Source organism: Scatophagus argus, chromosome 10, assembly GCF_020382885.2.
Source record: "Scatophagus argus isolate fScaArg1 chromosome 10, fScaArg1.pri, whole genome shotgun sequence".
NCBI classification, from domain to species: Eukaryota; Metazoa; Chordata; class Actinopteri; family Scatophagidae; genus Scatophagus; species Scatophagus argus.
The window spans coordinates 24,350,887-24,372,605 of record NC_058502.1 but is presented as its reverse complement, the minus strand read 5'-3'; the positions used below and the strand labels follow the sequence as shown (position 1 = coordinate 24,372,605).

The 21,719-nt window shown below is 41.0% G+C and overlaps 2 protein-coding genes and 1 long non-coding RNA gene across 6 annotated transcripts; 2 read left to right on the top strand and 1 right to left on the bottom strand.

Moving 5' to 3' along the window:
• The first annotated feature begins 5,739 nt into the window (after positions 1 to 5,739).
• On the top strand, positions 5,740 to 6,738 carry LOC124066399. The gene is made up of 2 exons (XR_006844592.1): positions 5,740 to 6,146; positions 6,264 to 6,738. It is a non-coding gene; the product is annotated as an uncharacterized LOC124066399 (long non-coding RNA).
• Positions 6,739 to 12,783: 6,045 nt separating this feature from the next.
• On the bottom strand, positions 12,784 to 16,768 carry LOC124066387. Of its 4 annotated transcripts, none has more exons than XM_046402737.1 (8): positions 16,172 to 16,768; positions 15,998 to 16,083; positions 15,401 to 15,537; positions 15,023 to 15,082; positions 14,420 to 14,658; positions 14,152 to 14,299; positions 13,813 to 13,922; positions 12,784 to 13,313 (listed from the first exon to the last, which is right to left on the bottom strand). In XM_046402737.1, the coding sequence occupies exons 1-8, from the start codon at positions 16,661 to 16,663 to the stop codon at positions 13,002 to 13,004; spliced, it is 1,584 nt and encodes a 527-aa protein (XP_046258693.1). In that variant the 5' UTR covers positions 16,664 to 16,768; the 3' UTR covers positions 12,784 to 13,001. The 4 variants fall into 4 exon arrangements, with proteins under 4 accessions (XP_046258693.1, XP_046258695.1, XP_046258694.1 ...); XM_046402739.1 differs by having other exon boundaries at positions 13,140 to 13,313; positions 14,210 to 14,299; XM_046402738.1 differs by having other exon boundaries at positions 13,177 to 13,666.
• A 674-nt stretch (positions 16,769 to 17,442) lies between these two features.
• LOC124066390 lies at positions 17,443 to 21,103 on the top strand. The gene is made up of 3 exons (XM_046402744.1): positions 17,443 to 18,136; positions 18,459 to 18,560; positions 18,783 to 21,103. The coding sequence occupies exons 1-3, from the start codon at positions 17,882 to 17,884 to the stop codon at positions 19,431 to 19,433; spliced, it is 1,008 nt and encodes a 335-aa protein (XP_046258700.1). The 5' UTR covers positions 17,443 to 17,881; the 3' UTR covers positions 19,434 to 21,103.
• Positions 21,104 to 21,719: the final 616 nt, after the last annotated feature.

The window sequence follows — 21,719 nt, the reverse complement described above, 5'->3', positions numbered from 1 at the left end:
GCTTCTGTGCGCACAAACTCTACAAAAAAAGAGAAGGGAGGAAAAGCGACCTGACATTCCCTTTTATAGTGAGAGCCCTTCATCATCCACTTTTCCTGGAGTGCATACGGCAGCTTCTCCACAATGAGGTTTACACCCCTTGCAGTGTCGAGATAGGAAAGGCCCGGAAGGTAGCCATCTTGTTTTGCAGCTTCGAGTTCAGTCAGCAGGTCACCTAATTCACGGAGCCTTTGGTTGTCTTTGGCTGTTATTTTGGGAAAGTTTTCTATCCTTGTAAAAAGGGCATTTTCTATAGCCTCTGGTGACCCATAAGTCTCCTCTAACCTCTCCCATATCAGGTCCAGTCCAGCAGACAGATTTCTTACATTCACTGACTTTATACGGCGTGCATGTTCTGCTGATTCTCTTCCTAGCCATTTGATTAGCAGATCTAATTCTTCTCCAGGTGTGAGATCTAAGCCTTTGATGGTATTAAGAAATGACGATTTCCAAGCCAAATAATTCTCAGGCCGATCATCAAACCTTATGAGCCCTGATGACACCAGCTGGCTTCGCGCCAAATATTTGGCAAGATCAAATGAGGCATCATTGTCACTGAAGTAGTGTGATGTAGAGGGCTTGTTGTTATTATAATGATCAGAGTAATTTGGGTTGTTGGTCTTATTGGAGAGGCGATGTTGCAAGTGGGTCTTGGGAGTTGGAATCTGTTCTCTCTTTATTCGAGGGGTGATGTCTTCTGGGTAGCTGGACAGAACACGATACTCCGGCCCTGGAGATTTCTCTCCTAACTCATCCCGTGATGCTTGGGGTTGAGAGTGTGTTTGTAAAAAGTGGCCCTCTTCTTTTTCTTCATATAGCTGTTCATGGGTGCTTGTCTCAGCATGCTGACTTACATACTGTTCGGTACGTTCTTTGTGTTGGTAACAGCTGCTCTTTTGGTTCTATTTCTGCTGGCTCCAAATTCGCTACTGCTGCCTCCATTACAGCTGCTTCAGCCCTGGCAGCTTCTGCTTCACCTTCTTTCTCAAGAGCAACCAATGTGGCTTCTAGGCGGGCTTTTTCTATCCTTATTTCAATCTCTTTCTTTGCAAATGCAGCTCTGGCTTGAGCGGCTTCAGCTTTAGCCCGAGCTTTAGCTGCTGCCATGCTGGCCCTTGACACGGTGGATGACTTGGAGGAAACAGACTGAGCTTCAGCTGTGTCATTTTCCATCTTGGTGACGTAGCAACTCACCGCTGTAGTGGAGGTGTGTGCTCTACTTGCCGTGGATCTATGCAGCTGTCGTGGTGGCCTGGGTGCCGTATATGACAATGCAGTGTAGATCCAGCATCTGAGAGATAGCACTTGGTTGCGGACACCTTTTCACTTTACTGGCCTCACTGAATTTTCCCCCTTCAGTTATCCAGCAAGTTAAACACATCCATACAGTAACTCTCAGGACCATGAAGTGATGTTGAGATGCTTTACTTGTATGAAAAGTGTGAAACTGAAAAATACATAAACAACAATATTGGTTCAGTATTGGTTTGTAACTTCACTTACACCATATCACATAACATAAGCATGACCAGCAGGTAAGTATTAAGCAAAATCAGTGTTACAGAATTAATGGAGCATTAATGAACTGATCTGTTAGTATACATAAACCAAAAAAGGCTACCCCAAGTGATTCACTAAATTCACCGACATCATAACAAAAAGTGGTCAAGAAAATGTGCTTATATCAAAGATACATCGTTTCACAATGCATGTACTTACAGGTGATGCCTTCTCAAGGGCTATGAATGAAGGATGGCAACAGATGAACACACATCAGCTTCACTAGAGCACACAGGCCATTTGTAGTTTGCTTGAACTAACTTCCTGTTACACAGGAAATACAAATCAGTGCTCAAACACTATACTACAATAAATGACCAACAGGAGTCACTAGAGAACCCAGTAACACTGCACTATGGTAAATAACCAGCAGGAGTCACTAAAGAACATTGAATAACAGGCATGGCCAGAACAGAAGTTGTGAATGCGCTCCACCCACTCTGAGCAATTTCAACATGTTTATGAGGTAAGAGTTTTATTTGATTTTTATGTTGATCTATAGAGATAAAGTTGTTCATGAGAACACAGGGATAAGTTTGTTATTTTTCATGAAGATGTGAGGTGGTTTCCTACTCCATTGATATTTTCACTGTGCATGTGTCAGTGTATCGGACAATATAGGGTGTTGGAGAATTAATGCACTCACACAGATCTCAAGTGGTTGTGTAGACGCAGGGTTTGGAACAGCATAAAAAGGATACTTCAGTCAAGGTGTTGCGGATGTTGGTGAGTTAAAACGAGTGAGTAGACTGGGATAACCCTCAACGGTCAAGCGCACAGAGTAATAGACTCCGTGTAGAAGCTTCTTGATCGGGTCCTCACTTGGGCACTGTGCCACTCACCCTCTCTGTATAACACGTGTAATAGTGTTTCAAATGTCACATAAAAGGGATTTGCTGTTTGTCATTCATCACTTGTTCATCATCAGAAATATATAAACAATTAGTGAGAGACAAATTCTCATATAAAGAGAAATTGTCAACAGAGAAAAGGAGTGATATCATTAGGTTAGCTATGCTCACTGAATGGTAATGTAACACCGGCTAATCATAATCTACCAATGTCTGCGTGTTTGCTCACTTGGTTATGCTTAGTTACAGTTGCCAAGCTACTATTGGACAGTCAGTGTTCTGGGGGCGGGGTTTACTGAATTGTCAGTTTGACATGATTTGGCTTTGATGTGATGATATCTTCAGAGGATCAAAACATCAAAGGCATTCTGCCCATTATAAATGGGATGCAAATTCTGCTGAGTTCAGTTCAGAATTTTTCAGTACACATTCACCTCTGTGTTATCATCAGAGGGAAAAACTCTCACAACAGTGGGAAAAACTGTGCCATCTTACAGGTTTTCACAATTGTTAAAACACATTTTTTGAATCCTCCTGTCCTTTTCTCAGAAATCTAAACACAAAACTTTTTTCTTAAGCTGCATTCACAAAACCTTGTGATGGAGATGGTTAGTCAGATTCTCAAAGATCAGCGGGTTCATGTGTCTGAAGATGTCATCAACCCATTACCAAATGTCACATAAAAGCTTGGATAAAAGGAGGGATTAGCACAATAGGGATACTTCAGTTAAGGTGTTGCAGATGTTGGTGAGTTAAAACGAGTGAATAGACTGGGATAACCCTCAACGGTCAAGCGCACATAGTAGTAGACTCCGTGTAGAAGCTTCTTGATCGGGTCCTCAATTGGGCACTGTGCCACTCACCCTCTCTGTATAACACGTGTAATAGTGTTTCAAATGTCACATAAAAGCTTGGATAAATGGAGGGATTGTAAATCAATTCAATTCAATTCAATTCAATTCAGTTTATTTATATAGCGCCAATTCACAACAAAAGTTATCTCATGACACTTTCCAATTAGAGCAGGTCTAGACCAAACTCTTTAATTAAATTGTAAAATAGAGAGAGCCCAACATTCCCCCTTGAGCAAGCACTTGGCGACAGTGGCGAGGAAAAACTGCCTTTTAGAAGGCAGAAACCTCGGAGCAGACCCCGGCTCAAGATGGGCGGCCATCTGCCTTGACCGGTTGGGTTGAGAGAGAGAGAGAGAGAGAGCAGGAGAGCGACAGAGAGAGCAAGGGAGAGAGGCAGAGGGGGTGGGGTGTGAGAGAAGGAGCACACAAGCAGAGATGCATATCGAAATGTAGATAATGATAATGACAATGAAGTATACAGAAGGTATTATGGTGATTTTGATAACAATGGTAGTAACAATAATGGTAGTAGCTGTACTGAGTCGTAACAGATTTAAATCAGATTATGACTAAACAGTAGTAATTGCAGTAGGTTTTGGGCAGGACGACAGCTGGACCGCAGCAGGAGGTCCAGTCATGATCGCTAGGAATCTGCGGGACAAGAAAGCACAGGGACTCCAGCGAAGGAGTTGAGTTAGTAATATTAATGGGACATGAATGTGTGCAGAAGGAGAGGGAGAGGAAGATAGGGCTCAGTGCGTCATGGGAGGGCCCCCGGCAGTCTAAGCCTATAGCAGCATAACTAGGGGCCGGCCTAGGCCAGCCCTAACTATAAGCTTTATCAAAGAGGAAAGTTTTTAGTCTACTCTTAAATATAGAGAGGGTGTCCGCCTCCCGGACCGAAACCGGAAGATGGTTCCATAGTAGAGGAGCTTGATAACTAAAGGCTCTGGTTCCCAATCTACTTTTGAGGACTCTAGGAACCACAAGTAGCCCTGCATTTTGGGCAGGTTTGGGGTTAATCTGAAGACTGGAATGGTAGATTGCTGCCACTCCTCCTCCTCGCCCTGTGCCTCGAGGAACATGATAGTTAATATAACCAGATGGAGTTGATTCATTTAGACTAACATATTCTTCGTCCCGTAACCGAGTCTCAGTGAGGCAGAATATATCAGACTGATGATCAATAATTAGATCACTGACTAGGAGGGATTTAGAGTGGAGGGATCGTATATTTAATAATCCACATCTGACTGTCCTATTTTTTGGCTCTAAATATTTGCTAGTTTGTATTTTTATGAGGTTATTATGATTAACACTTCTTAAATTTTGTGCTGGTTGGACTATGGGAGGACGAGGCACTGACACTATTTCTATGGGATTGTTAAACTTAGTATTACTGTGTGCATTTATATTTTTATTTATTCTAATTTTAACGGAGGGCGGCAGTCCTACAGAAGCAGCAGAGAAGTGTGTAAGACAGCGACTCTACTTCCTGGCCTCGACCCTGGGTTGTCAGGGTGTTGGTTGTCTAATAAACTTGGCCATATTGGTAGAAATAAGAGCCGCACCACCCCAAGTGGGATGAATTCCGTCTCTGCTAATGAGGCCAGGTTTTCCCCAGAAAGTCTCCCAGTTATCTATAAAGGCCACGTTGTTTTCTGGACACCACCGTGACAGCCAGCGACGGAGCGATGACATGCGGCTAAACATATCATCACTGGTCAGATTCGGGAGGGGACCAGAGAATGCTACGGAGTCCGACATGGTTTTTGCCAAATTACACACCGACTCAATATTGACTTTGGTGACCTCCGACTGGCGTAGCCGAGTGTCATTAGCGCCGACGTGAATTATAATCTTACCATATTTACTCTTATCTCTCGCCAGCAGCTTTAAATTGCCCTCTATGTCGCCCGCTCTGGCCCCCGGGATGCATTTGACTATGGTCGCTGGTGTCGGCTTCACATATCGCAAAACAGAATCGCCAATAACCAGGGTCGGTTTCTCAGCGGGTGTGTCGCTGAGTGGGGAAAAGCGGTTAGACACATGAAGCGGTTGGTGGTGAACCACGGGCCTTTGTTTTGGACTACGCTTCTTTCGAACCGCCACCCAACCTCCCTGACTTCCCGGCTGCTCGGGGGCTGCCGGGGGGCGGCTGACATCAGCTAAAGTAGGTAAAGTAGGCCGGTCCGCACAGGCTAACTGCTGCTGGCTAGCTGTCGGGACTAATGGACTATGATCTACAGTACGAAGCCGGCCGGCCTCTAACTCAGTTAGCCTCGCCTCCAAGGCTATGAATAAGCTACACTTTCTACACATCTCACTCTCACTAAAGGAGGCAGAGGAATAGCTAAACATTTCACACACCTTACAGAAGACGGGAGAGGGAGAGGCAGAGGGAGAGTGAGTGGAAGAAGCCATTATAACTGTCATCAGTTACCTAAATGGCATGAATAATATTTCCAATATATAAATTAATATGGTTATTTCATTTGTTTATGGTGAGCATGGTTTTCATGGTGCGCAGTATATTTTTGTGTTGTATTGGGGTGGAATCTTCTATTCTACTTCCTGGGGGACATAATTCAGGGACGTACAGGAAAGGGATATCTTGAAAAACAGCGGTAATCCAGTTTTCGCCTACCAGGACCAAAGAAGGCTTAAGCTTTATGCGTGAGATGTATTTGATGAATATTGCAAGAGAAGAATGTAACGCGGGTCATTTAACGTTTGAATGGACCCCGGTTGTGGAATATTGTTCTTGAAGAAATGTTATGAAGAGTGATGAACCTTTGTGTGCAACGAACCTAGCTCCTTTTGGTAACAAGCTGCCAGCGAGGTAAGCTTATGTCTCTCAATATTGTAGAGTTACATAGTCGTCTTCTAAATTGTTAATATTAACTTTGTTTTGTCTAATATGATTCATATAAATTTATTTGTTGTTTGTTATTGTCAGTTTTCACGGGACGAAGCTGAATAAAGAACGCCCTGTAGTTTAAAAGAAAACTCCGTTTCCTCGTGTTACTGTGGGAGCTACAGTGAAAACTCGATGTCAAGACCCAAGGCGTGTGGAGAAGCAAGCGGCAAGTCATCGCCATCGCATCGCCTTCCTCAGCGCTTCTTCTGAGATGAGACGCACGAGAGCTACTTTGCAGTCCGCAGTACGGTGCAGGTGCCATTGTTTTGCTAGCGTAGGCTCAACATTTTGAACGGACATTTCAGAGACTTCGGTGACCGTGTTCATATCTAGGTCAATCTATGTTTTCTTTGTTGGCTAATAACTCTTGGTTTGATGATGGTCCATTTAGGCTTAGGCAAGTTCAATACCATAATGGCAGGTTGTAGCCATTATGCATGATCATATGCATGTGTGTGACTAACATAACAGTTATTTCAAATGCTCTTTTAAATAGAGAATGTTTATAGTTGAATAAGCTTAATGTAAAGTTTACTCTTATTTAGTTTAAACTATAATTACTAAAACCTGACTAAGTAAGCTGAATTTATGATAATTTTTTTTTTTTTGTTTTAATTCCAATCTTTTGACAACCTAACTTTAAGTTAACAAGGTTACTTTTGATAAATATTGCAGTCCTGTTGCATTTAAGCAGAAAGTTAGACATAAAACGGGAATAACTTACTTCCTTTTCTCTAACTTAAAGGTAATTTGAATTCATTAAGAAAGAGACGGTCCATTAAAATGTCTGAGTCAGGTAGTCTAGTTGAGAATGACAGAGAAAGTGTAAAACAGATCGTACAGACACCCACCAAAGAAGATGCTGGCAAGGAACAAGATGTAATATTAGATGAGTCAGAGCATTCATGTGTGATCAAAATTGCGGCATCCAGTCTCAACTGCTCACAAGAAGGGCCGCAAGGCCGAAGAGTCCGTAAGTTGACAGAGAAGGGCCAAGAACTGCAGGAAGAGCAAATAAAAAGACTGGAACGCAGGTTCAATTCGAACTATGAAAAGTGGAAGGTACTCGTTAAAGATGCCAAACAATCTTCTAAGACCTGTAATTCGAAAGCTATGCTACAGGAACATGCAGCTAAGATAAGAAAAGCCTCAACTGAGTTAGAGCAGATTTATGAAGACATACGTCGTGTTCAAACACCACACCAAGACATGCGTCGTAGAATAGACACTTGTGAAGAAGTAACCAAGGAAATCGTTGAAGCTGCAAATGGCTGTCTAGCTAGCAATGAGCAAGAAGATTTCAAAAGTGCAAGGTCTCTAAAGCTAAGGCCTGATACACAGAGCATCATCTCTAGTCGCTCAAGATCTGTGCATCGCTCCCACGTTGGTTCAGTAATTAGTTCAAGATCCTCAAGCCTGTCATCACTGAAGAGACAAGATGCAGCAGCCGAAGCTGCTGCTAATGAAGCCACGCTAGAAGTCTTTCACGAGCAAGAGCAGCATTTTAAAGAATTGCAAAGGCTTGAAGCTGAAGATAAGAGACTTCAAGCAGAACGAGAAGTTGAAAATGAGAAGAGAAGGCAGATGTTAGAAGCCAAGCGCAGAGAGATAGAACGATTGGAGACAGTCAAGAAACTAAAGGCTGCCAAGGCACGGCAGGAAGTGTATGCACAGAGTATATGCTCAGATGAAGAGATAAGTGAGCTACTGCACGGCTGTGGTTCTGTGAGAGCAAAGAAAGAAGCTACAACCCAGAATGCTACAACCCAGCATCACTCAGACACTCCACAAGCTGTAACCCACTCCACAAACTGCAATGTCAAGCGAGAAGACGAGACCACTGCTCTAATAAGAGCGCTTGCAGAATCAGTAGCGGCAAATCGACCCCCTGTACCTGAGCCAGTAGTATTCCTTGGTGATCCTCTTCGGTATAATGACTGGAAAATCTCATTTCAAACTCTCATTGATAGGAAGAACATACCAGGCGAAGAGAAGATCTACTATTTGCGAAAGTACATTGGTGGGCCTGCTAAGAAAGCAGTTGAGAGCTTCTTTATGCTAGGTACAGAGGCAGCCTACCTTTCTGCATGGACCATCTTAGAAGAAAGATACGGAAATCCATTCCTTATTGCCAAGGCTTTCAGAGACCGGCTAGCTACATGGCCTAAACTAAATCCCAAGAATAGCCTGGAGCTACAAGAATTTGTGGACTTTCTGCGAAGCTGTGAAGCAGCCATGTCACAGATCAAAGGGTTTGATGTGCTCAATGACTGCAATGAAAATCAGAAGTTGCTCATCAAACTTCCAAGATGGAATAGAAAGGTAATGCAAGTGGAGGAGGAAAGCCAAACATTCCCAACTTTCAGCCAATTTGTAGCATTTCTAACACGTGAAGCCAAGATTGCATGCAACCCTGTGACTTCTTTACATGCTCTAAAACCAAGTGACGGTGAGAAGACCAGAGTCCAGAGAAACAGAAGCCCTGGGAGAAAGGCATTAGCCACCAATTCGGATGAGAAAGCTGTCCTAGCCAGCTGTATCCTCTGTGAAAAGGCCAACCACGGTTTAGACAATTGTCGTAAATTCATGGAAAGAGAGGTTTCTGAACGACATAAGTTTATACAAGAAAATAGATTGTGCTTTGGTTGCTTGAAACCAGGGCATCGCTCAAAGGAATGTGAAAAGAGAAAGACCTGTGAAAAATGTAACAAAAGGCACCCCACGTGTCTTCATGAAAATCGTAGCAGTGATGCACGGCCCTCATCAAGAGGTGGCACCGTAATGGTAGAGAGAGAAGACAGCAACCAGGATAAAGCAGACAGTGCATCAAGCAGAGCAACGTCAAACAGAATTATGCAAAGCGCAGGGGCACTTATACCTCTACAGTGATACCAGTGTGGGTGTCAACAGCTCATGAACCAGATCACGAGGTTCTTGTATATGCACTTCTCGACACACAAAGTGATACGACATTCATTCTTAAAGAAACTGCTGAAGCCCTTCATGCTAAGAGTGAGCCAGTCCATCTAAAGCTGTCAACAATGGCTTCAAAGGACACTAGAATATCATGTCAAAAACTAACGGGTCTACAAGTGAGGGGGTTCTACTCAAACAAAACAATTCCCCTACCAGCAACATACTCCAGAGACTTCATCCCAGGAAACCGAGATCATATCCCTACACCGAAAACTGCAAAAGCTTGACCTCACCTTGAACACCTATCGGATGAAATTGCTCCCCTGCAAAGTTGTGATATTGGCCTGCTTATTGGATATAATTGTCCACAGGCTCTTGTTCCAAGACAGGTAGTGTCAGGAAGAGAACACCAACCCTTTGCAATAAAGACCGATTTAGGTTGGAGTGCGATTGGCTATGGTGACCCTCATGTCGACCCTTGTCGGATCTCGCATGCGAAGTTCATTTTGTCCACAGAACGCAAATCAAAGAAGTTGTGTCACCTTCAGAGATCATGAACATTCTTGAATCTGACTTTATTGAAAGAACCACAGAGGATGGGCAAATATCTCAAGAAGATCTTAGATTTCTGGCCAAGATGACGGATGGCATCAGATTAAAGACTGATGGGCATTATGAAATGCCACTACCATTCAAGCTAGAAAGAGCTAACTTACCTGACAATAAGTCCTGTGCCATGCATCGTCTGAGGTATCTGGAAAGAAAACTGAAAAGGAATCAGCAGTACTACAAGGATTACACAACTTTCATGAATGAAACAATTGAGAGTGGCGATGCAGAAAAGATCATGGAGCAAGACCTGTGCAAAACCCCAGTTTGGTACATCCCACACCATGGGGTGTACCATCCACAGAAGCCGGGTAAGATACGTGTTGTTTTTGATTGTGCTGCAAAGTTTCAACAGACTTCTCTGAACGACCATCTTTTGACTGGTCCTGACTTGACCAATACATTGGTGGGAGTACTGTGCCGTTTCCGCAAAGGACCGGTGGCACTTATGTGTGACATTGAACGCATGTTCCACCAGTTTCATGTAAAGAAAGAAGACCAAGACTATTTGAGATTTCTCTGGTGGGACGGTGGCAACCTGGAGGCACAGCCTTCCATCTACCGCATGAAAGTTCATCTGTTTGGCGCAGCATCCTCACCAGGCTGTGCCAACTTTGGACTTAAGCACGTCGCTGCCACAGGACGCGGTTCGGTCAGTGATGACACTGTCAGGTTCATTCAGAGGAACTTTTATGTCGACGACGGTTTTAACGAGCACAGAAACAAAAGACCAGGCAATCCAATTAGTCAAGGAAGCAAGAGACCTCTGCAATATGGGAAAACTCCATCTTCACAAGTTTGTCTCAAACTGCAAGGACGTACTGGACACAATCCCTGAAAAGGAACGTGCAGAAGGCACCAAAGACCTGAATCTTGCATTTGGAGGGCCTCAAGTAGAGCGAGCCCTTGGGGTTCAGTGGTGCGTGGCTTCCGATCAATTCCAATTCAAAGTTGCTGTGAAAGACAATCCGCTTACCAGAAGAGGGGTCTTGTCCACAGTTGCCTCACTGTATGACCCACTTGGCTTTGTGGCCCCGTACATCTTGATAGGAAAACAGATCCTGCAGCAAATGTGTCGAGGCAAGCTTGATTGGGATGATGACTCAGACCTCAAACCGTTGTGGGAATCCTGGCTAATGGACTTAAAACACTTGGCAGACATATCGATCTCAAGGTGTTATACTCCCAAAGGCTTCACTGTCAAGCATTATGAGCTCCACCATTTCTCGGACGCCAGTACATCAGGCTATGGAGTGTGCTCATATCTTAGAGCAGTGAGCACAACAGGAAAGGTCCACTGCTCAACAAGGTGAAACTCATGTTTCCTCACTGAAAACTGGTTTATGGTGCTTCTTGTGAAATCAGCTGGAATTTGAGAGAAACAGAGGTCCAGCCATGTTGTCTGTCTAATTCAGTCACACTCGACTACATCTAAGCCAAAACTTTGACTGTGCACACTTCTGTGAGGAAAGTGCACTCAAAATGCTGAAAGTCAAGTTAACTCACTGAACACAGGCCAAAAAGTACTTTCTCTTTCATCAGCTGGACTTTCAGAGAAACAGAGAAACTGAGGTCAAACCATACTTTCTGTCGAATCCAGTCACATTTGCCTGAAACAAAGCCAAACACTTCATTGTGCACAGGTCTGTTAGAAAACTGCACTCAAAGTGAGGAAACTCGTGTTTCCTCGCTGAAAACAACTTTTAAAATGCGTCTTGTGAAATAAGCTGGAAATTGAGAGAAACAGACATAAAACTGTGTTTTCTGTCTAATTCAGTCACATCTGACTATTGCTGAGCCAAAACCTTGATTGTGCAGTCTTGTGAGGAAAGTGCACTCAATATGCTTAAACTACTGAAATCAGGCCATAAAATACTTGTTATGTGATCAATTGGAAATTCAGAGAACAAAAGGCCAAACCATGTTTTCTGTCTAATTCAGTCACATTTGACTAATACTAAGTCAAAAACTTGATTTTTCACAGCAATCAAATAAAGCGTAGTCAAAATGGTGAAACTCATGTTTCCTCACTGAAAATAGGTTTTAAAGTCCTTCTTGTGAAATAAGCTGGAATTTGAGAGAAACAGAGTTCAAACCATGTTTTCTGTCTAATTCAGTCACATTTGATAATACATAGGAAAAAAGGCCACTCCAAAAATAAGCAAAAAAAAATTAATACAAGATTTTTTTGCTTGTAATAAGCAAAAAAATCTGCCAATGGAACAAGTGAAAATTCTCTTGGTAAGATTTCTTGAAATAAGACATTATATATAAGCCTCATGAGATAAGAGTGATCTTGAAATTAGCTGGGAAAACTCATTTTTAGCTATATTTTACTAGTATTGTGATGATTTTGTGTCTCATAATAAGCTTGTGATGCTCAAAAATAGTATTTTCCCCTCAAAGCTAGCATCTATCATCCTGTTTGTTTCAAGTGTATTTAACTAAATTTTAATTCTATAATTGTGACACTGTACTAGATTTAAGTCCACCACCTACTTGAAATAAGATTAGAAACTGGCATTTTGAGACAAAATGTCTTAAAGTTAGCATTCCTGACTCATATTAGGCAGTGCCCTTTTGCCATAATAAGCTGTAATTTACCATCCCGTCATCATCTCAAGTGTATTTACCTTATTGTAAACTCTACAAAAGATCAAGACATTCACCTACTAGATTCAAGACATTAACTACTTCTTATAAGACAGAACAAATGAAAACTAGTCTTGTACTTAACCACCTTTTTTCATTTAAACAGCAAAAAGTCCCAGAGGACTGCATAAAAGGGAAACAGCTTCATTTCAACGTATTTATGGAACTGCAATATGTAAACATAGCAGAATATACCAAATATGTGAGTGAGTTAAGGGCAGGTCCAGACATCTGACCAATCTTCCCCTCAATACACGTACAAAACTCAAACACTCAAAGCATATAGACACACTAGGGACACTAAAACTGTCTCAACTGTGACATTCATTCTTTATACAAATGCTTAATATTGTAACATTCAAATGAAAGGTTCTGGGTCCCTCAATACACCATTAACCATTGTAACATTATCATTACGGATGCACCATACTGGACTTTTTGCCGATATCAGCATGTTGGCCAATATTGTTGTGCACCCCAAATTAACACTGGGCTAACTTAGCCAAATACTGACCAAGAATCAATAGCAATGAGTATGGATTGTAGTACCCTTGGAGGGAAAGAAGAAGCGCTATCCTACACCATATGTGACCACTGGTTTTATTGGCCAATAAAAGCTTTCCAATCAGCCATGCTTTTCTTGTAAGATGATGTGAGATCCCTCTCATGGATTCTGTCTAAGAGGACCTCCGTCTGTATGACTGAAAGCAGAGTGGCTACACACTTTGGATAAGTCAGGTGTAGGGTATAATAGTAGGCCATAAGATATAAAGCACTCTCGGTAAGCTTGTCTTTTGGAAAGGTGGTTATTGCCACATCTCCTACCACTAGGAGGCAGTTGGACGGACTGACAATCAGGACCGGGCAGGAGAGAGGGCGTTTCTTCAAGTAGAAATTGGGGTCTTCTTTTTCCTGTAACACGTAATACAGACATCCTTCTGTCAGGATAATGCATTTTGGTCATTTGGAACCTAGAGTAGAGGGTTGTTTACAAACATAACTTTACATAGCAAAATTTTGATTAGTTTTTTAGTTAATTCTGAAGTTACAGTACTGAGAAAGCTCCATCTGAAAGTGCTGCTTTGAACTATCCCCAATTCATTTACTGTTTATATACATCTAGCCTTCTAAAAGAACTAAAAACAAAGGCTAGGCTAGTTTTGCTTGGTTATCATTAGGGTGATAAAACCTGCTACCATGTAATACACCCATTTTTGTAGATACTGTGACATCGCCAAGACATCTACCCAGTGAAAATCCTCTTTCTAAAACAAATGTTTTAGGTGTTTTTGAAGGCTTAGAACATACAGTGTGTGAATAGGAAATACATTGGGAGTGGTCAGAGGCAGCACCTTCAGTTGTAATTTTTTTTCCAATACTGCTGTGAAAATGATCCAACAACACAGCTCACCTCAAGGACATGGACCAGAGCCTCACTTGCATCTCGTAGCCTCTTTGGAGGAGCAGACGTGGAGGGGAACAGTGATGGCAGCACACGTAAGATCTCAAGAGCCTGTTCAGCTGCAGGAAAAGATTCATTACTTAAACCCTTGGACAGAGTGCACAAGGTTAAATCTGATCAAAATGTATACAACAGACACAATGCTTAAAAAAAACAAAGATTCATCAAATATGGGATAGCCATCATAGATGAAAAAGAAGAATGACAAAACACTAGCTCATGTACTTGACAATTAACATGCCTGAAGTCCCCCCTAATCACTAATAACACCAAAACAGCATTCCCTACCTTTGTCCATTCCTAGTGGGGGTTTCAGCACCTTCTTCCAAAGACCAAAAAACTGCACCTTCTGGCAGAAGTCTTGCCATCTTTCCTTCAGTTCATCGATGAAGTTGGTATTATCCTTATCCAAAATGCGTTGAAGCTCCTCCATCGCCTATGAAATATCAAATATACCAATACAGACATTTTAATATATCATGTAGGAGGAAATTGGCATTTTAAAGACTGTGTGTGATACCATGGTTTTAATCATCCACAGTCAATAATGACTTACATGTCCAACATCCTTGAAACAAGGATATGCTTCAAGAACCTTCTTGTGTCTGTCCTCCTCGCGAATGGTATTTGAATCAATGAATGCTCTTCTGGCCACAAATTCTAAATCCAAGAGATGAGAGACATCCTGGTGGTTTGGATTTTTTCTTTTATACAAAGTTTGTAGTGTCTCGTAGTGCTTTGCCATGGTTGCTGGACTGTAGGTGTCTGGTCTGTCAACATCTGCAGACATGTTAGCTGTAAGACACAAAAATACATAAAAAAAGTTCATCTCATGTTGTTGCATGACAAAAAATGTCTGCCATAAAAATCATACATTAATATTGGATTAAACTTTCATGGAATTAAATCTTTTAACAAATATCAGCCTGTCCCTAACTACCAAATACCTATTCATTTTTGGAATTTTAACCATAGAAATGCCATTTTAAAAAATCAAATCATCTTTTGTATATTAAATGCATGAAAACTATTTGCTATTTGCAAAACTCATATGATCATGAAATCACATACAACTGCATGTAGGCATACGAGTACACCCCTACAAAGGTTTGCGCACACCCCCACTATACACAGTCATGAAGCAGTTGGACAAACTCACCATCAAGACTAGACAGGGCAGAGGGTGCTTCTTTAGGTAGGCTCTGGGATCTTCTTTGTCCTTCAACACATAACACAGACATATTTCTGATAGGATAATGTACTTTAACCCATTAACGCCTGAGGGCGCCTAAAAACACACCCTCTGAAACCTCAGCATTGTTTGTGGACAGCTCCCCAAATCCTGAGGGTTTTCTGAAAAACTGGTCTGAATTTCATCATTCAGAAAAAACTTTATTTCTCAGCTTCTGTAGTACATACAAACATGAAACAAAAAGCATTTAATAGTTTACAATGTTGGCTAAAGAATAAAAGTGAAACTATCTAAAATAAAAATACCTCATAAGGGCAAATGTGTGAATGCAAAGTTGAAACTCACCTTCTAACTCACTTTCGTTACTGTCTGAGCCTGGGCTGACACTTCCCTCTGTGGATCGATCTAGAATGATTGTTGAGTCACTTAAATCGATTTCATCTGTGTCTGTTGGCTGCTCAAGACAGCGCCTCTTCGTAGAGCTGCGAAGATTAGTCAGTTAATCAATTAGTTGTCATCTACTAAATCAATCAATCCATCTGACTATATTTGTATAGCACTTTTCATACAAACAAAATGTAATAAAAAGCTATATCTCCCACACACATCCAAAGCAATTACTTCACAGTCAAACACTAAAATAAGAGCACTCATTACAAACAGAAAGTGAGGAAATACGAGACACAGATCACCCAAGACATTGACATGACTGATCATTTTGAGTAATTTTTCTTTCTTTTTATGAATATCCAAATATGATTTCAGCTTCTGAAATGTGAATATTTTCTAGCTTTTTTAGTTCTCTATGACAGTGAAATTAATATCTTTCAGTTGTGGACCAAACAACCTTAGACTTTATACTGACCAGACAACTGATCAATTTATCTTGAAAATTATTAACAGATGAATCTTTGATGAAAATAATCATTAGTTACAACTCACCTCTTTGAATGTCTCCCATCTGGAGTTCTTTTTTGGGGAGATCTCACATTTTGCAATCTTTTGTATAGCTGTGCATACACAGTGACCTGCACAAGACATTTAGTCAATTTTTCAAATCACGACTAAAAATGTCCAACATGAAACACAGCCATCAACTGGAAGCATTTAACTTACCCATGTATGGAGGCCTTGGTCCTGCAGCATGGGGTAGTACAGTACTATTCTCTTTGCCATAGCTGTAATTTCTGGCTTTGATGGGTATCTGTGCGATTCTCCATCCCCCTTTGCTCTCAGGATTGCAATCATACTGCTCATGGTGTTTCGAATGAGGCGACATCTGAGCTCCTTTGACATCTGGCCTTTCTTCGACAGCTCAAAGTATTGTTGTCGGACTTGCTCAAGTTCTGTGTCGGTGTGCAATACATATTCTGGAAAGGATAACTTCACAACCTTTTCAGGGGTTGTGTACCTTGCAGGACTTGCGTTCACTGGAGTGGAAGTCTGTCGCATGGGTGACGCATTAAAGGAGGAACTGCCCGATAATTGTGAGTGTTCTTGGCCAGACTCCTGTAAAATAAAAGGTAATGAACTACTGCAAAAAGTAACTTTTTTTTTTGTTTTGTGTGACAACACAAAATGCAATGTAGCATTGACAGCTCTGCACATGTATAAATAAGCAATGTTCCATTTTGTGGGTGAAATTGCTTACATCAACTAACTGAACACCTGTCAATTAATCTAAACTGAATTGAACACACATGTAGACTACAATGCCTATTCCAAAAACTGACCTCCTCAGACGCACCATGACAGACACGCCAGACCGCTTTTCTGCGTAAAAAGTTCTCTGGGCCTGGGAAAAGATCCCGCAAGTCTTCACGAGACAGGGTGCCCATGATTGTCTCTGTGATGTTTGCAGCTATGAGCACATTGGAAGACAAAAATAGCAAGATGAAACAGTGCCCTAGAAATGAAACTGCATGAGACTATTAGAAGTTAACACTTCATTCAAATAAGATAGCTAGTGTTAACCAACTTAGTATAGAAATGTAGATACCTCATTGGTTGCTGTTGTATGTAATATAGTTACTAGTATAACTATAGAATGGCGCGAGTAACGGGAGGCGAATATTCACTTTTGGTCTCCCCAAGCGCAATACAGTCACCAACCACACATAACACTTCACACAACAGGTGACAGTGTGATGTGACAAATGGAAGAAAGATTTTGAGGCCCACAGTGCAGGGCCAGGAAGCAATTAGCTTCCTTTTTTTAGCTTCAATTTCATTTACACACCTCTGCATTCGTACGTTCATATATGATGAAGAATAATATTGGCATACTTTACCCCTTAAAATCGACACTGCGACATCATACAATTCTTCCATGCTGACTTAGCTGGCTAGTTAGCTCCGCTAAAGTTAGCTCCGCTAGCTCACCTCAATGTCTCCCTTTGGCTGCAAAATACACAATAAACACTGAAAGTAAATTGAAACGTCGATAACACTGAAAGGGTGTGCGACATGAACTACAAAAAATGAGCACTGGATTCAGCGCTTTCATTTACCTGCAATGAAACACATCAATCCGTCAAATCCAAGTTGTGTGAGTCGCTCCAATATAACGGTCGTTTATGGCATTCTCATTTGCAGCAGCGAGCTGGCGGGTGTAACTATAGTAATGAGCTTCAGCGTCGCGCTGGCGCGTGTAACCATAGTAACGAGCGTTTACGGCAGTCTTCCTCTACCGAGTCCGACCTGTGCTGTGACCAGTTTACCGTGCTTGCCTGTGATATCTTTGCTTCCAACATGATTTAGCGTTGCTTTATATGCTACATATTTTTGGCATTGACTCTGAAACAACTTTTGAGTCACATTAATACTATGCACAGTCGCAACCCTGACTTTCGCGTGGTGTGCGGGATTGATGGCTGTCCAAGTGAGTACAGGGTGTATAACTCCTTCTACTATCACGTGAAGCGTACACACGCACAGCATCTTCTCCAAGTTGAAGCGGCGGAGGTAGAAAGACCGACTTGCCACGGTTTACCGGGAGCAGGTGAAAGGACAGTCACAAACGACCAAACCAATGCAAGCCCTGTGGCTGAAGCGGAGAGCTCAAGCATCTTAACTCCAGTGGTAAGTCGTTACACAAGCTAAGATTTAGTAATGTTAATTTATTGGCAAGAAGAGAGCAAGTGAACGGGTAAAATGAAGTACAGATTATTTTTCTAATGCTGTCAAAGTCACTGTCTTTTGTAGTATTGTTGTTTTTATTAGTTGTTTTTTATATACTCGAAATAAAGACACCAATCAGTAATAAATATGCCCATTTTGTACCTTTTTATTGGAAGAAATCTAGCTAACTAGCTTACCCAGGTTAGATTGTCTAGTGGTGCTACCTACAAATGTCAATATTTCCCCTGTTTTAATAGATATGTTTGTTGTTAATCTCTTTCAGAGTGGATTTGAAGAAGATGGAGATGGTCACATGAATGTTGACCTTTCTAAACATGCAACTGCATTTCTTCTTCAAGCCAGAGAAACCCATCGACTGACACAGGTAATTTATGCCATTGATTTTCCAATTAATTGTATTTCGTTCTTAGTTGCAAGCTTAAAAGAAATAAGCTTAAACTGTAGAATGACAGTCACTGTTCAGACTATGAGGGTTACTTGAAAAAGTGTCTGTGAGTTTGCATGTTGACTGCATTTTTATATGAATTTTATACTGTAGTATTTTTTTGTTTATTGTATTGTTGTTTGTTTGTTTTCTACTCTCCAGAGAGCTGTTAACCAAATGGTGAGTGGAGTCCAGCAATATCAGGCCGCATTACTGGAGCACCTCAAACAGCAAATGAGTGACATGATTGAGAGACATTCTGGGAACCTGGATCAACTAAAGAGTGATGCAATGGGGATATTTGACCAGTTTGTTGACCCTTTCAGTCAAATTGCTTCCACCCATTTGCAGGATAAGACCATCAAAGAACTGTTAGAACCAGTTGAACCAGAGATTGTTGTCACAAAACAAACAGTATGTTATGTGAAACATGGAGACTCCAGAGTTCTTACCATTAAGGACCACTGTTTTCATTATATACCGTTGGTGAAAAGCTTGGAGCAGCTGCTATCACATCCAAGAATTATTGCAATGATTGATGAGAGGCCACAGACATGCAAGGATGGATTTTTTCATGATTTCATTGATGGAGACATTTTTAAATCGCACCCACTGTTTTTGAAATTTCCCACAGCATTGCAGTTGATTTTATATACAGATGAAATTGAGCTATGCAATCCTCTTGGATCTCGGGCAAACAAAAACAAATTGTTATTAATTTATTACACCTTAGGTAACATCAACCCTAAATACAGATCAAGACTTGCTGCTTGCCATGGTAAAATCAAAAGATCTTTCCCATTGTGGTATTGATGAGATGTTTGAGAGGATTAACTGTGACTTAACTGAGCTGTGTGATGGTGTCCAGGTTGTCACTGCAAAAGGTGAGAGGACAATTTATGGTGCACTTATGTCTGTGTGCGGAGACACTCTAGCTCAGCATGAAGTGGCTGGATTTAAGATAGGAGTGGGGTTTGGGGTTATGACAACTTTGAAGACATGCAGGAGCAATTTAATGAAGATTTGTTTGTTAAAAGGACAATGGCAAGTCATAAAAGGCAATGTAATGACATTGAAAAGGCAAATACTGACTTTCTGAAAGACAATCTAAAAATGACATATGGCATAAACAGGAGAAGCAAATTAACAGAATCTCCTCACTTTGACATAATCAGTCAAACCCCACAAGACATGTCATTCTTGAAGGTGTTGCCCCGTATGAAATCAAATGTGTTTTAAAGCATCTTGTGCTGTCAGGTCATATGGACTTGGACGCATTCAACAGTGCAATTATTTGTTTCCCTTATTCTCCTGTGGATGCAAGGGATAAGCCTTGCCCCATATCTGTCAATACACTGTCATCAAATGACAATAAATTGAAACAGTCAGCTGGGCAAATGCTGGTTTTGGTAAAGATCCTGCCATTTCTCATTGACAGAATTGGAGAAAATGATTACACACAAATGCTACTCAAGTTGTTAAAGATTGTCAAAATTCTGTTTTCACCTATTATTGCTCTCTCAACTCTTTCAAGGCTGAAGCTTTTAATAGAGCAACATTTGAAACATTTCAAACAACTGTTTCCAGATGCAAATATTATACCTAAACAGCATTACTTGCTGCATCTTCCCTCTCAGATTAAGGCACTTGGGCCTACAGTGAGGCATATGTGTATGCGTTTTGAGTCAAAGCATTGCTTTTTTAAGCAGTGGGCTTTGAAAAGTAGTTTTAAAAATATCTGTAAGTCTCTTGTTAAACACAACCAACTTTATGAATGTAGTCAGAATGTGCATGAGAAACATCCAATTTGTTCAAGTGAAGTTGACATGGGCCCAGCATCTGAGGTGAAAAATGTTCACTATGTCGAAGGAAAGATCAAAGACTTCTTAGGAATAGAGCACGTTGAACACATAGTTTCGGTACAGTGGATTATGCAACATGGAAATAAGTATACATGTGGAAAATCTTTGGTTATTTCTAATGTCATCAATGATAATCCAGAGTTTGCCCTTGTGAAAAACATTTATATTTTAAATGCGTCAGTGTATTGTTTTGAATGCCAACCACTCTCTACAGTTGGGTGGAATGATCATTATTTAGCTTACGAGGTAGAAGTTCCCGACCTAGCTCAAGCAAATATTTTCATGGATGCTGAAAAGCTTGTTGATTATACACCATACTACTATGTAAACTTCAATAATAGCAAGTACATTCCATTGAAGTATGATCTCACAGACATCATCAAACATCATTCTTGAGTCTGTATTGAGTGTACAGTTGGGCTGATTTTTTTTAAGGACTGACAAACACTGTAATTGATGACAGCATTTATTTGTACTTATTACTTGTTTAATAATGTGGTACAGTATGTCTGTCTTTTTTTACATATCTAATGGACATGGTTTGCTGGAAATGTAATAGCCACACTGTACTGTGAGTTGCAAGCCCTGCATGTTTTCAATAAAGCAAATTTGTAGTCTCAATTCAAGTCAAGTCTATTTCTTGAAACAAGACGATTCATCTTTTGCAAATAACAGCAGCTTAAAAACCTTATGACATATTAAAAAAACTTGTTTCATCTGAGATATAACTCAAAACAAGATGTTTTCAAGACTGTTTCACTTAGCAAGATATTCAAGATGCACTGTCTAAAAACAAGCGCCTTTATCTCACTTAAATCTTACTCTTTAGGTGATTTTGTCTTGTATTAAGTGTGATGAGATGTTTTGACTAGAAATTAGAAAAATATACTTGGCAAGATTTTGAGTTTTTGCAGTGCATCAGAAGTGTCTTAACATCAATCCTGGAGCAGTCATCCAAACAACTTGACTGTTCTTCTGTTAGGACATTTTTGTATGAAGTCATGGCTGTGATCAACAGCAGGCCTTTAACCACTGATTACCTCTGTGATGCTTCTTGCCCCAAGCCCCTGACACCTAATCACATTTTGACCATGAAGTCTACAGTAATCGCTCCACCTCCTGGACGATTTGTTAGAGAGGATCTTTATCTTCGTAAAAGATGGCGTCGTGTTTAGTTCCTGGCCAACAGTTTCTGGTTGCGATGGAAGAGAGAATATCTCTTGAATCTTCAGCATCG

What these genes read in the sequence shown, in the direction of transcription:
- LOC124066387 (XM_046402737.1), bottom strand. Translation starts at nt 16,663, where the DNA reads ATGTGCAGAGCTGTCAATGCTACATTGCATTTTGTGTTGTCACACAAA. An exon ending in CCCACTAGGAATGGACAAAG is followed by an intron (nt 13,923 to 14,151) that starts GTAGGGAATGCT and finishes CTTTTCCTGCAG; the next exon opens with CTGAACAGGCTCTTGAGATC. An exon ending in CTCTGGTCCATGTCCTTGAG is followed by an intron (nt 13,314 to 13,812) that starts GTGAGCTGTGTT and finishes TACGTGTTACAG; the next exon opens with GAAAAAGAAGACCCCAATTT.
- LOC124066390 (XM_046402744.1), top strand. Translation starts at nt 17,882, where the DNA reads ATGCACAGTCGCAACCCTGACTTTCGCGTGGTGTGCGGGATTGATGGC. An exon ending in CAAGCATCTTAACTCCAGTG is followed by an intron (nt 18,137 to 18,458) that starts GTAAGTCGTTAC and finishes AATCTCTTTCAG; the next exon opens with AGTGGATTTGAAGAAGATGG. An exon ending in AAACCCATCGACTGACACAG is followed by an intron (nt 18,561 to 18,782) that starts GTAATTTATGCC and finishes TCTACTCTCCAG; the next exon opens with AGAGCTGTTAACCAAATGGT.